Here is a 16,834-nt window from a genome sequence, read left to right as displayed (position 1 = left end):
TCGTTCGAACCAGTCTTACCCACATATTTGTTTTCATATCCAGCAAACCTATCTTCCGATTTGCATCCATATCAACTAATCTTGCTTTCAGATTTGCATTCATATCAACTGGTCTTACCTTCAGATTTGCATCCATATCAATCAGTCTTGTCTTCAGAATTGCATCCAGATCATCAGGTCTTACATTCAGATTTGCATCCATATCAGTCAGTCTTGCCTTCAGATGTACATCCATATCAACTACTCTTACCTTCAGATTTGCATCCATAGCAATCAGTCTTGTCTTCAGAATTGCATCCAGATCATCAGGTCTTACATTCAGATTTACATCCATATCAAGCAGTCTTGCCTTTAGAATTGCATCCATATCAGTCAGTCTTGCCTTCAGATGTACATCCATATCAACAAGTCTTACCTTCAGATTTGCATCCATATCAATCAATCTTGTCTTCAGAATTGCATCCAGATCAGGAGGTCTTACCATCAGATTTGTATCCATATCAAGCAGTCTTGCCTTTAGAATTGCATCCATTGCCTTCATATTTGCATTCATATCAAGCAGTCTTACCTTCAGAATTGCATTAGAGTGAATCAGTCTTACCTCCAGATTAGCTTTGGTGCTTGATTCGGGCGACCTGACGAAACTCATGCTGGGGGAATGTTGAGCATCTTGCATGGCAAGGTTGACGTCCCTCGAAGGATCTTGAGCGTATATTGGGTCGTCGCATCTCACCTCCATCCTGGTGATGCCTATCAGCGTTACGTTGCAATCCTGCAAGGCTTTCGGGGGCTCTGTTGCAAGTTGTATTGGAAGAGAGACCGGTTTAAGGAGGGAGGATACTGTTATTGTATTATAAATGTTATTTTTTTACTTAGGTATATTTAAGTGGAATTTGGAAACCACAAATCTAAGATAAGAAAGATTCAAACTGAAATATGCGTTATTTCATGAGATAATATAAGTATAAGAAGTGAAAAGCTTGATGAATATACTCTACTAAGTGGAAAATGGTAATAATTACAAAGAAAAGGAGAGTAATAATCACAAGAAATATGAGAAAAAGGAAAGATATATTGTAAGTGAAAAATGGTAATGAAAAACAAATATCAGAAGTGATATGAAATATACCTACGAACTGATTTGTTCCGGAAGTAGAGATAACGTTAACGAAGACGACTGGGAAGGAATCTCTCCTTTCGAAAACAAATAAATAAACTAATAAACAAACTGAAGAGTTCATGGTGGCACTGATGCAGATTTTCAACCTTCTATCCAGAGAAGCAGTTCGCATTTGTCGTTCGTACCAATTCCAGTCTAATTTTACAGGAAAATTAGTTTTCCTTTTACAACGTTGGTTCATTAAGTTTCGGTAATTAATTACGTCGGTTTCCTATTTTTATCTTATATTTGATGAGTTTTTCCTTGTATCTATTAATATAATTATCTTTATTCTTCCTATTATCGTTCTTGTTTCTCTATTTGACGGAACGAATAGTGCAAAATGAGGTTTCCAACGAATGAAGAATTAAGAAAAGAGGAATAATGATGCTTTCTCATTTTGGCACTTGCCTTTCTTCATAGAATTTCATTGAGTGAATATGGACTTTTTTTGTGTGCTACTTGAATAGATATTACCCTTCAAGACAAATTTGTTGTAAGTTCAAAATATAGATAAAAAACTAGTAAGTTTAAATGGAAATATTACAAGGAATTTTGAAATACCCTTAGAAGTTGATGAATCATGAAGGGGGAATTGCTGGAACCTGATTACATCTATCTTAATGTACCCAGAATAAATCTATCACTTAACTCTTATGCCAATCGTTCTAAACTCAAGGAGTTAGCTATTGCACTGAAAAATTTTCAGTGGCTACCTTCCACTGGTAAGAGTAGATGAGATTCTTTAGTTATGGTAAGCAGCTCTTCTAGAAGGATACTTCAAAATATAACCATTTTTCTCTAGTCAAGAGTTGTGCTATAGCCTCTGTAATTAGATGTTTTCACTTGGTTAATTAGGACACTTACAAACATTACGAATTTGTCGGATAAATCCCAAGATAGTTTCTCTTGAAGTGTAGAATGAACAAGAAAATGATGGGAAACAAAAAAGATAGTATTTAACCTTTTCACCCAGTAGCCACACTTAGGAAATTTGTCACTCACCTACTACTGTGAGGGCGTATGTACAAGGAACCTCCATATGACCGACGCTATTCCGGGCGTAACATCCAACCACCGTCGATGCCGTAGGGGTCAGAGTTACCGTCGACCTCCCAGGCTGAGTTGGATCACGTTGATGCTTCACCTCCTTCCACTCTTCTCTTCCCGACCTGGAAAACAACTGCCCACCGTCCTTCCAGTCTTCTCTTTCCTGCCTGGAAAGTACCCGGCCACCAGTGGCCTTCTGGTATGCTGCCTGATCAGTGTCACCTGAAGACACTTGGGTCCCCGAGGTGTCAAGATGAATCTGAAGGTTATTGGAAACGAAGGGTAGACTTTTGGAGTCCAACTTTCCACGACTTGGCCACACTAGGTTAGACGTGCCATCTTTATCGAGGTCCGTCGAAATCCCTCCTGCGACTGAATCTGAATCGTGCGGGATAGGGGGGCTTGTCTCAGAGTCAGAGAAGATTCCATAGCTAGCCTTGTGGCTTTTTGTGCTCTGACTGTGCCTCTGAGAAAGGGCTGGAATACCTATTTTCTGGTCCGTCAAAGACTCTCTTGTGGCTGAATCTGAATTGTGTTGGATAGGGTGACTTGTCTCAGGTTCGGAGAAGAGTCCATAGCTACCCTGGTGGCTTCTTGCTGCACTCTGACTGTGCCTCTGGGAAAGGGCTGGAATACCTATTTTCCAGGTGAAAGTAATGTCTTGGGGTTGGGCCTCCACATGGCAGGTCAAGCTGACTGAAGTGTTCGCTGTTACTACTAGTTTCTGATGGGAAGGACCTGAACAGTAAGGCAGATCTAAAATAGGGAAAAATGAACAAGTTAGTAAGCATAATGTGGGTGAATAGAATTAAACAATATATCAAATAAGGGAGAGATTTTTACTTATAAGGTATGCTGTAAATGTCAGTTAGATTCGGTTATGTAGACATTTATAAACTTGCTACAGTTCGTATACAAAGCAATGTTGGAGTTCATGACTTCGGCCTTTCTATCTATGCTACAGACGTTTTTACTAAAAAATATATGGATTACATGCAATGCGATCTACAAAATTATATATCAATGTATGCCAAAACAGTTCATGTAGGAATGTATTATGCTTCTACGTATTTAATCAAGAGTAAATGAGTATTTTGCTACTCTGAGATGACTTAGAAGTTCAAGTACAGGTTCCTTATTATACGTATAACTATATTTAACACTATACCTATATCTATACCTACCTGTCTATCTGTCTAACTATATATTTACGTAAATATATAAATTTATGTTCATATATATATATATATATATATATATGTTATATATATATATATATATATATATATATATATATATATATATATATATATATATATATGTATATATATATTTATACATTATATATATATATATATATATGTGTGTGTGTGTGTGTATATAGGTAGATGGATAGATAGATATACAGTATACACACACATACATATAAATATATATATATATATATATATATATATATATATATATATATATATATATATATATATATATATATATATATATATAGATATGTGTGCGTTTGTAAATATTTGAACGTGAATGCTTATTCATGCATGTGTGATGTAATTTTCGTTGTAACATACTGTAAAAGCAAAATAATCCGCCATACTTCTGTTTTTATAAATATTACAGACAATAATTGATATTATGTGCAGATATGCATAAAATAAAAGAAGACACATAAGTTACACTTCTACTTTTGGATTCCAGTAAATAGTGATGTTAAAAGTTCCATTTATGGACGTTATTACTTTCTGCTGGGCACTGACAGGCTTCCAGTAAAATTATAACCCATTTATCAGTAAGTACATGACTTTCTGTATCCGGAATATTACATATTAGAAAATTAGGTGCGTGATCATTTAACAAATGTAATTACACACTAACATCTTTTACATAATGATATGCTGTCTGTAAACTAAGTATATAGAATTTACAGTTTGCTGTCTCTACAGTATAGTATATGGAATTCATATTCTGTCTCTAAAGTAAATCAGATCCATATGCTGTCTCTAAAGTATATGGAATTAATATGTTGTCTCTAAAGTTTATCAAATTCATATTCTGTCTCTAAAGTAAATGGAATTCATATTCTGTCTCTAAAGTATATCAAATTCATATTCTGTCTCAAAAGTATATGGAATTTATATTCTGTCTCTAAAGTATATCAATTTCATATGCTGTCTCTAAAGTATATGGAATTCATATTCTGTCTCAAAAGTATATGAAATTCATATTCTGTCTCAAAAGTATATGGAATTCATATTCTGTCTCTAAAGTATATCAATTTCATATGCTGTCTCTAAAGTATATGGAATTAATATGCTGTCTCTAAAGTATATCAAATTCATATACTGTCTCTAAACTATATGGAATTCATATGCTTTATTTAAAGTATATCAAAACCATATACTGTCTCTAAAGTATATCAAAACCATATGCTGCCTCTAAAGTATATGGAATTCATATGCTGTCTAGAGTATATCAAATTCATTTTAAATGCTTGTTACCTATCCACTTATAGAAAAAAGGGGGTTTGGGCTATGTGCTTTCCTTGCATAAATGACCTTCCAGTCAGATGCAATTTGATAGAAACTCACGTTTGACGATGACTGGAATGGCATTCGAGTGGCCGTCCCCCTCCGAGTTGGATGCCAAGCAGGCGTAGATGCCGGAGTCTTGACGCGTCACGGGCGATATGACCAAAGAAGAATTGTCTCTTGCTAGAACTCGTCCTCCAACGTCCCTCCTTTTGCCCTAATGCACAGATAGAGGTGTAGATTAATCACTATTTTCAAGGGTGCTATGTAAATTAACCTCTGTTTATTCAGTCATACAAATTATCATTCACTTTTCCATTGAGTGATCATTATAAAAGTATCCAAAAAGTTCATAAGATTCCCCAGGCTGTAAATACCAACATAGAAAAATAAAAAAGATTGTCAACTTTGATTCTCATAAAAAAGAAATCTACAATCGCTTTCCTTATTAAAAGTAGTAGGTATTGACACTCCTCTTGTTGGGTAATGAGAGTTCTCCCAATATAAGATTAGCTGTTTTTGACCCATCTCTTAATGAGTAACAAGAGTCATTCCTCTTTAAGATTAGCTGTTTATCACCTTACTTTTAATTGGTAATGTGAGTGTTTTTCCTATTCAGATAGTAAGTTATTGACCCTTATCATAAGGAATGATAAGTCATTCACCATTAGGAGTAATATATATTTACCTTCATCTGGATGAGTAAGGAGCGGCCTTCAACATGAAATATAACATTTACTTACCTCACATTAAGTATGGTAATTTTTTACCCCCTTATTTATGATGTTTTAGTTTCCGAATCCATGATGTTAATATAAACAAATCTGATATTCCTTTCCTGTAATATCAATACTTACATTATGAAGCCAGATTAAGTTGTAGACTGGTGGGTCTGCTCGGACGGAGCACAAGAAGGACAGCGTCTGTCCCTCCGTCAGTTCCAGGCCACCTCCGAGGAGGGCGCGTCCACCATCACTCTCCATCACGGCCACGGGAACATCTGCAGATGAAAGCAGAGGATACAATAACAGAGAATATCTTTGCTGTTTTAGCCTTGCTCTATTTGATAATCAGTGGTTAACACGCTCAATTTGACCAGGTTCAATTCCCCCGGTGTTATAGCAAGTAAGGTTTGTTTTACAGTTGGGACGTTTGATCAGGCCTTGGTTTCATTAGTAATTAAGACTCGGCAGCCTGTCCCTGATGTGTTATACTCAGGTAAGATATATATAAAATTTCAAGCAGACCGGAATGGGATTTTGAGTGATCTTTAGCATTTGAATTGGTGACAATTGTATAATTGTTAAGCATTTCTCTTGAAGGAGAATCTGGTCAACATAATTGATAGGCCCATTCCTTCTCATGTGCTAAAGTACCAAGTGCAAGACCAACCCTGGTTTAATGATGATTTTAGACATGCTTATTTGGAAAAGCAGGAGGCCTATCATCTTTGGAAGGGTAACAGATTAACAAGTTCTTTTTGCACTTGATATTACTTCATTTGGTAAATTTCTATCATTTAAATATTACCTACAGTTCTTGAATGTATTTTAGCAAAACGTCTGAATAGATAGATATGATGTAGGTAATATTTTACTCCCTAGTTTGTCCTTTGGCTTTGGCAGAGACCTAAGAGCATGTGATGCCCCTAACAACTTCCAATGCTGTACGGAAATCCCTTGATTGTGGTCGGGAAGTCCGTATGATTGGCCTTAATTTTAGTACTGCCTTTGACTGTGTTAATCATCACGATGCCCTTGTTTTTGAATTCAAACAGTTGCAATTAGGAGTCCTTTTCATAGCATGCTCTTTTTTAAATTTTTAAGTAATTGATTGCTAAGAGTTTTTGATGGGCACCATAATGAATATAGGAAAGTGATATCTGGTGTTCCTCAAGGTAATGTTCTTGGCTCATTACTTTTCATACTATATCCACATATGTGGATTGTCCTAGAGTACAAGCTTGTTGCATATGAAGGTGACGCTACTCTCTTTGCATCAATTCCATCTCCTGAATGTAGATACAACATCCAAATCTCTGCATGGATAAATGTATCTTTAACTGCATGCATTTCTTATTAAGATTTTCAGCGTGATTCTTGATTGCAAATTTACGTTAGGGGAACACATTTTTGTCTGTTTCTTCTTCAATTGTACAAAAATTGTCATATAGAAAGGCCTCAACTTACAGGCTTAATAGGTTCCAAGAATCTGTTGGTAAGTCGAATTTTGTTAAATTTTGTCCTAGTGCAGGCTTAACATGAATCCCATGCCCATGATTCCCAGCTACAAAAGTCAACAAAGCCTTCTAAGATTTACCATCATTTTCATTACCAATATACTAAGGCTACATTACCATCCACATGGAACGAGAGGGGAACGGCTATATTTTTTTAACATGCAACCTGAACTCGGCTATCCCAACCATTCCTACCATTCGAAGGAATTCTGTTAATGTCATATGGTGTTCCATTTATGTCCCCTGTCCCAACCTCTCCCATTCCTGTACAGTTCCTTGGTTGGTATGGGAACTGGAGTTAGAACTGATGTGTGTAATGGGGGTATTAGACTCGCAGACAAGTCCAAGTGACGTAATCTCACTGATAATTGAAATCTTAATACATGAAATAGGCCAAATATAATCGACCCGTTGAACTCACAGTACATCCCGATAGAAATCGACGTATTGAAATTACAGTACATGGCGATGGTAATCGACCTATTGAACTCAGTACATGTGATAGTAATCGACCTATTAAACTCACACTCACAGTACATGACGATAGTAATCGACCAATTGAACTCACAGTACATGGCGATAGTAATCGACCCATTGAACTCACAGAATATGGCGATAGTAATCAACAGTTCATGGTGATAGTAATCTACCTATTGAACTAACAGTGCATGGCGATAGTAATCGACCCATCGAATTCACAGAACATGGCGACAGTAATCGACCCATTGAACTCACAGAACATAGCGATAGTAATCGACTTATCAAATTCACAGAACATAGCGATAGTAATCGACCCATTGAACTCACAGAATATGGCAATAGTAATCAACACAGTACATGGTGATAGTAATCTACCTATTGAACTAACAGTGCATGGCGATAGTAATCGACCCATTGAACTAACAGTGCATGGCAATAGTAATCGACCCATTGAACTCACAATACATGGCGATTGTAATCGACCTCTCGGTGATATTAGCGGCTATGTGAGGGTTGCTTTTATCAGTAGTGACGAGATTGCAAGTGACGTTGGCGTTCTGGTAACTCTCCTGGACTACCGTGATGGCTAGGCGGTTGACGACGATGCCTTCCCCGGCAGAGGCCCAGGAGGTGTCTAAGGGCTGCCCCTCCAGGAACCACCAGAGGCTCTCCACGTCTGATGTTCCTGGGAAGGAATGGTTTAGACTGATTAGAAATCATTGTCAGGTATGAGTTCATAGTATTATTTTAGTATTTTTTTTTCTTCTTCTAAGTCTTTTATGGTGTTCAGGTTTAAAGATGATGTGCTGTTATCATTAATTACGAAGGTATATATATATATATATATATATATATATATATATATATATATATATATGTATTATATATGTATATATGTATATATATACACTGTGTATATATATATATATATATATATATATATATATATATATATATATATATATTGATAATAATATATAAATGTAAAAAAAATATATCATCATTTATTCGATCACCATCACAAATGAAAATGATGTCGTCATTCTCAATCATCATTTATTTCATCATCGTCATTAAAGAGGATTTAATAATTCCCCCAAAATCGTTGAATTTTAGAAATGGTCAATGCGCCATCTCCAATGCCTCATCTCATCAACAACCATTGTTTATTTTCTCTCTCTCTCTCTCTCTCTCTCTCTCTCTCTCTCTTCACATGCAAAATATTCTCTCTCTCTCTTCCCATAGCAAAATATTCTCTCTCTCTCTCTCTCTCTCTCTCTCTCTCTCTCTCTCTCTCTCTCTTTCTCTCTCTCTCTCTTTATAGCAAACTCCCTTCCTTCTCATAGGTAACTATTCTCTCTCTCTCTCTCTCTCTCTCCTCTCTCTCTCTCTCTCTCTCTCTCTCTCTCTCTCTCTCTCTAGCAAACTCCCTTTCTTCTCATAGCAAACTATTCTCTCTCTCTCTCTCTTTATATATATATATATATATATATATATATATATATATGTATATATATATATATACTGTATATATATATTTATATATATATATATATATATATATATATATATATATATATATATATATATATATATATATATATATTCAGTCTGCTTTCCTCTCTCTATCAAAACTATTTTCAGTTTGCCTCTCTCTCTCGCTCTCTCTCTCTCTCTCTCTCTCTCTCTCTCTCTCTCTCTCTCTCTCTCTCTCTCTCTGTGTTATCCTAATTTCATCACATTACAGCCAGATTTATCTCGTTGTTTTACCGACAAGAAACAGACGCTCTCCGTTCAGGGACTGTCAATGCCAGTAATCGAAAAGTGATGAAAGAAGAAATATCATCTTCGAAACGACCTCAGTATTTTTCTCCAGAGAAGAGATTGGGAATGGAAGCGATGGGTGATAAGGAATGTTAAACCAAAATGGCATTCATAGATAGATAGGCTGAAGGTAATCATTTGTTCCCCAGTTTGCAGTTTGGATTTGGTAGTGACCTAGAAGTATGTGATGCCCCCCATGCTACTTCCAATGCTGTTCAGAAATCCCTTGATTGTGGTGAAGAAATTCGTATGATTGGCTTTGATTTTAGTACTAGCTTTGACCGTGTTAATCATGAATCCCTTGTTTTCAAACTCAGTCAAACCGTTTCATTTAGGAGGTCTTTCCTTAGCATGTTCTTTTTTAAAGTTTTAAGTAATAGATTGGTAAGAGTTGTTGATAGGTACCATAGTGAGTACAGGAAAGTGATATCTGGTGTTCCTCAGGGTAGTGTTCTTGGGCCATTACTTTTCATACTGTATCCACATGATATGTGGTGATCTCTTAGTCATCCAAATCAGAAATAAGGTGTTAAAGAGGGGTTCTCAACCTGGGGTACGTGTACCCCCAGTGGTACATTTTTACTCTTCAGGGGTACATAAGCTAAGAAAATAGCCAGTATTTTGCAGTGCATGATGTAATTTACATTGATATTGAATAGTATAATTACATGGCAATATGAGTTTCGTTATATCTTTTTCATCCTCAATTTTAAGGGTACACTGGAATCTGTTAACACGCCCAAAGGGTACAGAAGAACTAATAGGTTGGGAACCCATGGCTGTAAAAGTATGCAAAGTCGTAATATATTGATTTGAGGCTTAATTTTTTCTTAACGAGAGAATTATTATGAGAAATATTTGACCTTTTTAAACACCTGATGTACAAATAATTTTTGATAATCAAATGAAGAGAAAATGTAAGTTTTTAACCTTTTAAGTAAAGGGAAAACATAAGATTGAAGTTCCCATAATAAGTAATGTAAGAGTCAGGTTCAACTCAATTATTAGTAGGTAAGGGAAATATCACTAAAAGACAGAAGGAAAGCAAACTAAAGTAGAGGATATTCTAACATGTAAGGAAAAAAAATGGATATGGGTAGTACATATAATGCGAATGACAGACAATCGATGGAAATTAAGAATAACAGAATGGGTCCTTCGAGATTGCAAAAGAAGCAGAGGAAGAGAGGAAGGAGAAGAAGACGATGGATTGATTAAATAAGTAAATTTGCGGGTTTAAACTGTCATAGAAAGATCATAAACAGATGCGAGTAGAAGGACATGTCTGAGGCTTTCGTCTTGCAGTTGACTAGTTATGGCTTATAATGATGAATGCAAAATTGACGTTTGGCTTTTTATAACCAGAGGAATTCATAAAATGAGATAAGATTCTTTTAGAAAGAGGGCCAACTCGGGTATCTACTCAAGGCTCACCATGTGAAGCTTGACACGTCAGTGTGAGGTTTGCCCCTTCTGCTAGAGGTCCTACTTGGGTGTTCACGGTTCGACCTGTGCTGTCCTCCAAAACAACTGTCTCAACGTCATCTGTTTAAAGCAGGGAAAATATGTTTATATTACTGTGGTATTTACTATAGTCGCCGCAGAGATTCCTGGCAAAGTAAGCTCCACCCTCTGATGACGTCATAGCCAATTATGATGTCTCCCGTGTTAACAGCTGTCACATAGCATCCCCTCAAATTGATTATAAGTTAGTATACTTTAAAATTTTTGAGGGGATGTATTGTGACGGCTGCTAACGTGGAATACAATGTGATTGGGAATGACGTCATCAGGGGTGGGGCTTATTTCGCCCGGAAACTTTACGGCAACTATACAGGTTGCTCAAAAATTCGACTGTCGTCCAACTACTTACTGCGGAGAGACTATTTGAACACCCTGTATAATTCACAATTATTGCACACTGTTTGGAGTTGGATCCAATCCTGTAATGGGGAGTATTTTAGATTTTATAATTATAAAAGACTCAATTTGAAAGTGCGCTATAGATAGGTCAAGAAGAAAATAACAAATATACCAAAAATAAATCATTTCTACGAGTTATTTAGTTTCTTAATAGTATATTTTGACCATGATTTTTACCATATTCTCATTCTGATTATGAATCGAGAAATGCTACATATAAAGTTGATAAGAGTTAGATAAAGTTATTTGGGTTCTGGTCTATTGTAACAAGTCTTACTGTCTTACTGTATTCCGGTCTATTCTAACAAGTCTTACTGTCATACCGTATTCCGGTCTATTCTAACAAGTCTTACTGTCTTACTGTATTCCGGTCTATTCCAACAAGTCTTACTGTCATACCGTATTCCGGTCTATTCTAACAAGTCTTACTGTCTTACTGTATTCCGGTCTATTCCAACAAGTCTTACTGTCTTACCGTATTCCGGTCTATTCCAACAAGTCTTACTGTCTTACCGTACTCCGGTCTATTCCAACAAGTCTTACTGTCTTACCGTACTCCGGTCTATTCCAACAAGTCTTACTGTCTCACCGTATTCCGGTCTATTCCAACAAGTCTTACTGTCTCACCGTATTCCGGTCTATTCCAACAAGTCTTACTGTCTCACCGTATTCCGGTCTATTCCAACAAGTCTTACTGTCTCACCGTATTCCGGTCTATTCCAACAAGTCTTACTGTCTCACCGTATTCCGGTCTATTCTAGCAAGTCTTACAGTCTTACCGTATTCTGGTCTATTCAGACACGTCTCACGGTCTTACCATATTCTGGTCTATTCTAACATGTTGCGGTCTTACCATATCCTGGTGTATTCAAACAAGTCTTGTGGTCTTACCGTAGTCCGGTGTACAGTATTCTAACAAGTCTTATGGTCTTACCTTATTCTGGTGTAGTCTAACATGTCTTACGGTCTTACCGTATTCCAGTGTATTCTAATACGTCTTAGGGTCTTACCGTATTTGATCTATTCAAGTAGGTTTTACGGTCGTACCATATTCCAGTCTATTCTAACACGTCTTACGGTCTTACCGTATTCCGGTTTATTCTAACAACTCTTATGGTGGTTACTGTATTCTGATCTATTCAAATGTGTTTTACGGTCTTATCATATTCCAGTCTATTCTAACACGTCTTACGGTCTTACCGTATTCTGGTCTTTTCTAACAAGTCTAACCGTATTCTGGTCTATTCAAACAGGTCTTATGTATTCTAACACATCTTATGTTTTTACCTATGCCAGTCTATTTTAACAGGTCTTACTGTCTTACCGTATTCCAGTCTAACACGTCTTACGGTCTTACCGTATTCCAGTCTAACAGGTCTTACTGTCTTACCGTATTCCAGTCTAACACGTCTTACGGTCTTACCTTATTTCAAGTCTTACTGTCAGACCGTATTTCCGTCTTATCCATAACAAGTCTATTCTACCAAGCCTTACCTGCCACAACTAACATCAGCCTCTGCGTCCAGGTGGGAGACTGCCTGAAATGGACCCTGCATCTGTACTCTGCCTCATCTGTGTCTCTCACATTTCTGATGATGAGCGTAGTCCCTCCAGAACTGAGACTCTTTCTTTCCTTCCCAGAATCTGCATTTGCCTCTAGGCTTCTGATACTCCTTTGGGAGGTGGAGTCTAACGTTCTTCTTCTTTTATTGTTTTTTATGACTTCGTTTTGTCTGATTGAGTTTTCGCTTACTGCTGGTGATGGTTTCTTTTTGCTCTTGGGGTATTTTGTTTTGGTCGTGTTTCCATTCTTGTCCAGGCTTCGGGCGTCGTGGCTTTTAGAGAGAAGAGGAAAGGTTTTAATGGAAAATAATTACTTTCAGTTTTAGAAAGAAATGTAATCTATTTTAGACCTGGTCTAATTAACATTTAACTCATTTTTAAAGGATTACTCTCAGGTTTTGAAATAAATGTAATCTTGTTTAGACTTGATGTAATTAACACTTAATTCAAGTTAAATGATTACTCTCTGATTTAGAAAGAAATTTAATCTAGTTTAGACCTGGTCTAATCAACATTTGACTCATTTTTAAAGGATTACTCTCAGGTTTTGAAATAAATGTAATCTAGTTTAGACTTTATGTAATTAACATTTACTTCATGCTAAATGATCACTCTGATTTAGAAAGAAATGTAATGTAGTTTAGATCTGATGTAATTAACACTTACTTCATGTTAAAATGATTACTCTGATTTAGAAAGAAATGTAATCTAGTTTAGAATTGATGTGATTAACATTTACTTCATGTTAAAAAGATTACTTTCAGTTTTAGAAAGAAAAAGTAATCTACTTTAGAGTTGGTGTAATTAACACTTACTTCATGTTAAATGATTATACTCAGCCTTAGAAAGAAATGTAATCTAATTTAAACTTGGTGTAATTCAAAATGTCTCTTAATAATTATATTTAATTTTTTCCAGGTTGTTTCGACGAAGAAAGGGATCTGCATGTAAGTGTTCATTGAATATTCATTACTTCTTCATATCTTTCCTCAAGTTAAGTTTCTTCTGTAAATTTATACATTTAAAAATGGAGTTTTTTTATGTCTTTCTTACTGTATTTGGATCTTGATTTAGTAGCGTTTGTGATATATATTGATTAGATGTTATAATGCTGAATGTACTGTGTAACCTATTAAGTATGTATATATATGTATATATATATATATATATATATATGAATTTATTATATATATATTTATATATATGTATATTTATATATAATGTATACGTATATTATTATATATATATATATGTATATATATAATTGTATATAAATATATATATATATATATATACACATATATATACTATATATATATATATATATACATATACATATATATTTATATATATTTATAGTCTATACATATGTGTATTTATATATGATATATATATATATATATACACATATATATATGTGAATACATGCATATATATATATATATATATATCTATGTGAATACATGCATATATATATATATATATATCTATGTGAATACATGCATATATAAATATATGTATATATTCACATCCTCTTTAAACCAACTATATAATAATGTTTATTCTATCCTGCGGTCAACCCCCCTCCCCACACACACACTTATTTCCAACCAGTGCCATATTCAACCCTCACCGAAATCAAAATCGACTCCTCTTTTATACCACCACACCCACTACCCAACACTGCACAAAAGAAGGATGAAAACGTTCACCCATTCTTTTCCAGTGCTGGCATTCCGTTTAAGCCATAGTTCACGAGGTCCGTTCATTATCCCGAAAACACTGCGAAACGGTGGATTCAATTTTGTTACCCACGGAGCGCTGGCCAAAACATCAAAAATTACAGAGCTGAATATTTGATCAATCGCCATCGAGTAAAACCCGAACTCTAGTTAGGGTAGAGAGCGAATTAATAAAAAGGAACATGCATGTTGCATGTAATGAAATACGTTATATGTAAAAATCTGGTTGCGAGCGCATGTCGAATTGTGAAATAAAATCCGGCATGTCGATCACGAATTGTACTGGTCTGTGCAGTCAATTTTTATATTCCAGTTTTATTTCTGATTTGCATTTACCCTCGTGCGTGAGAGGAATAATTTATGGAAGCCTTTTTTTGTCTATTCTTATTTTTCAGAACAAGGATTTACAACATTAAGAACTTGCTATTGATTGATATTGTAAGAATAGATGTTTTGATATGGCAAGAAGTAACTTAGGCTCGCTTCACCTTCATGATCATCATCCTGACTGTGAAGTGGGCCCAAGTTGACTAAATCCATAGAGAGATTCATTGGCTAGATACATCAAAGGATAGCCAGTTCCTTATGATGCGCAGTGCCTATCTAACTAAGGCAAGTGACCCTTGCCGGTCCATACTAATTCTAGTAAGATCAATCGTCAGGCGGGCCCAAGTTGACTAAATCCATAGAAGATTCATTGGCTAGATACATCAAAAGATAGCCAGTTCCTTATGATGCGCAGTGCCTCTCTAACTAAGGCAAGTGACCCCTGCCGGTCCATACTAATTCTAGTAAGATCAATCGTCAGGCGGGCCCAAGCTGACTAAATCCATAGAGGATTCATTGGCTAGATACATCAAAGGATAGCCAGTTCCTTATGATGCGCAGTGCTTCTCTAACTAAGGCAAGTGACCTCTGCCGGTCCATACTAATTCTAGTAAGATCAATCGCCAGGCATCAGGAGTAAAAGCCAAAGAGACAGCTTGTCCATCGCCTTAAACCCAATCTGTCACCCAGCTGCCAGTGACTTCATCAAGGTTTAGGGGGGCATTTCTTCTCATTACTCCACCAAGTTGGTCATCCGCCTATACGAGTATAATTGTTGGCAATCATCGATTGCTAAGATGTACCGCCGAGCGATTTTTTTTTCCACGCAGTAACATTTCCGCACGGTAATATCTCCGCACAGTAATATTTCCGCTCGATAATAATTCCGCTCGTTAGAAGGCATGGCTTCACACAAGAGGATTTTCCCTGAGCGGCTTTGTAGTTTCTATAGGCTGCTAAACTGGAACCACGCGGATTAACAGTGCACATGTCTAGCAAGTCACAACCGCTCGGAATTTCTTCCGCGCGGACAGCTTGTGAAGAGCCTCATTGCTCTTCATTGATTTCTAATCCGTGCGAGTATTCCTCAGGTAAACAAAACGTTAATGTTGGAACGTCCTAAACTGAACGTTTATTATGTCCGAAACTGAACGTTTAAATGTCCAAAACTGAACATTGAAATGTCCGAAACTGAACGTTGGAATGTCTGAGACTGAACGTTGAAATGTCCGAAACTAAGCGTTGAAATGTCCATAACTAAACGTTGAAATGTCCGAACCTGAACGTTGAAATGTCCTAAACTGAACTTTGAAATGTCCGAAACTGAACGTTGAAATGTCTGAAATTGAACGTTCAAATGTCCGAAACTGAACGTTGAAGTGTCTTAACTGAACGTTTGAATTTCAGAAACTGCACATGGATAAGTCTGATACTGAATGTTGAAATGTTTGAAACTGAATGGTTAAATCTCCGAAACTGAACGTTTAAATGTCCGAAACTTAACGTTTAAATATCCTAAACTGATCGTTTAAATATCCTAAACTTAACGTTTAAATATCCTAAACTGAACGTTCAAATATCCTAAACTTAAATTTTAAATATCCTAAACTGAACGTTCAAATATCCTAAACTGAACGTTCAAATATCCTAAACTGAACGTTTAAATGTCCTAAACTTAACGTTTAAATGTCCTAAACTTAACGTTTAAATATCCTAAACTGAACGTTTAAATATCCTAAACTTAACTTTGAAATATCCTAAACTGATCGTTTAAATATCCTAAACTTGACGTTTAAATATCCTAAACTGAACGTTTAAATATCCTAAACTTAGCATTTAAATATCTTAAACTTAACGTTTAAATATCCTAAACTTATCGTTTAAATGTCCTAAACTTATCGTTTAAATATCCTAAACTTAACGTTTAAATATCCTAAACTGAACGTTTAAATATCCTAAACTGAACGCTTAAATGTCCTAAACTCAA

The 16,834-nt window shown here is 35.8% G+C and overlaps 1 protein-coding gene across 1 annotated transcript in view; it reads right to left on the bottom strand.

Annotated features, from left to right (window-relative positions):
• LOC137637738 (uncharacterized) overlaps positions 1-16,834 on the bottom strand; it is a 32,415-nt gene that overhangs the window by 12,250 nt on the left and 3,331 nt on the right. Inside the window, exons 3-9 of the mRNA XM_068369883.1 lie at positions 12,710-13,050; positions 10,727-10,837; positions 7,929-8,153; positions 5,607-5,749; positions 4,810-4,966; positions 2,165-2,965; positions 602-792 (exon numbers count right to left, since the gene is read on the bottom strand). Of these exons, the coding sequence (XP_068225984.1) occupies positions 602-792; positions 2,165-2,965; positions 4,810-4,966; positions 5,607-5,749; positions 7,929-8,153; positions 10,727-10,837; positions 12,710-13,050 (1,969 nt within the window). The remainder of the gene's footprint in view (positions 1-601; positions 793-2,164; positions 2,966-4,809; positions 4,967-5,606; positions 5,750-7,928; positions 8,154-10,726; positions 10,838-12,709; positions 13,051-16,834) is intronic.

Source organism: Palaemon carinicauda, chromosome 3, assembly GCF_036898095.1.
Source record: "Palaemon carinicauda isolate YSFRI2023 chromosome 3, ASM3689809v2, whole genome shotgun sequence".
NCBI classification, from domain to species: Eukaryota; Metazoa; Arthropoda; class Malacostraca; order Decapoda; family Palaemonidae; genus Palaemon; species Palaemon carinicauda.
Note: the sequence above shows the minus strand (reverse complement) of the source record. Positions and strands in the feature narration are given on the sequence as shown.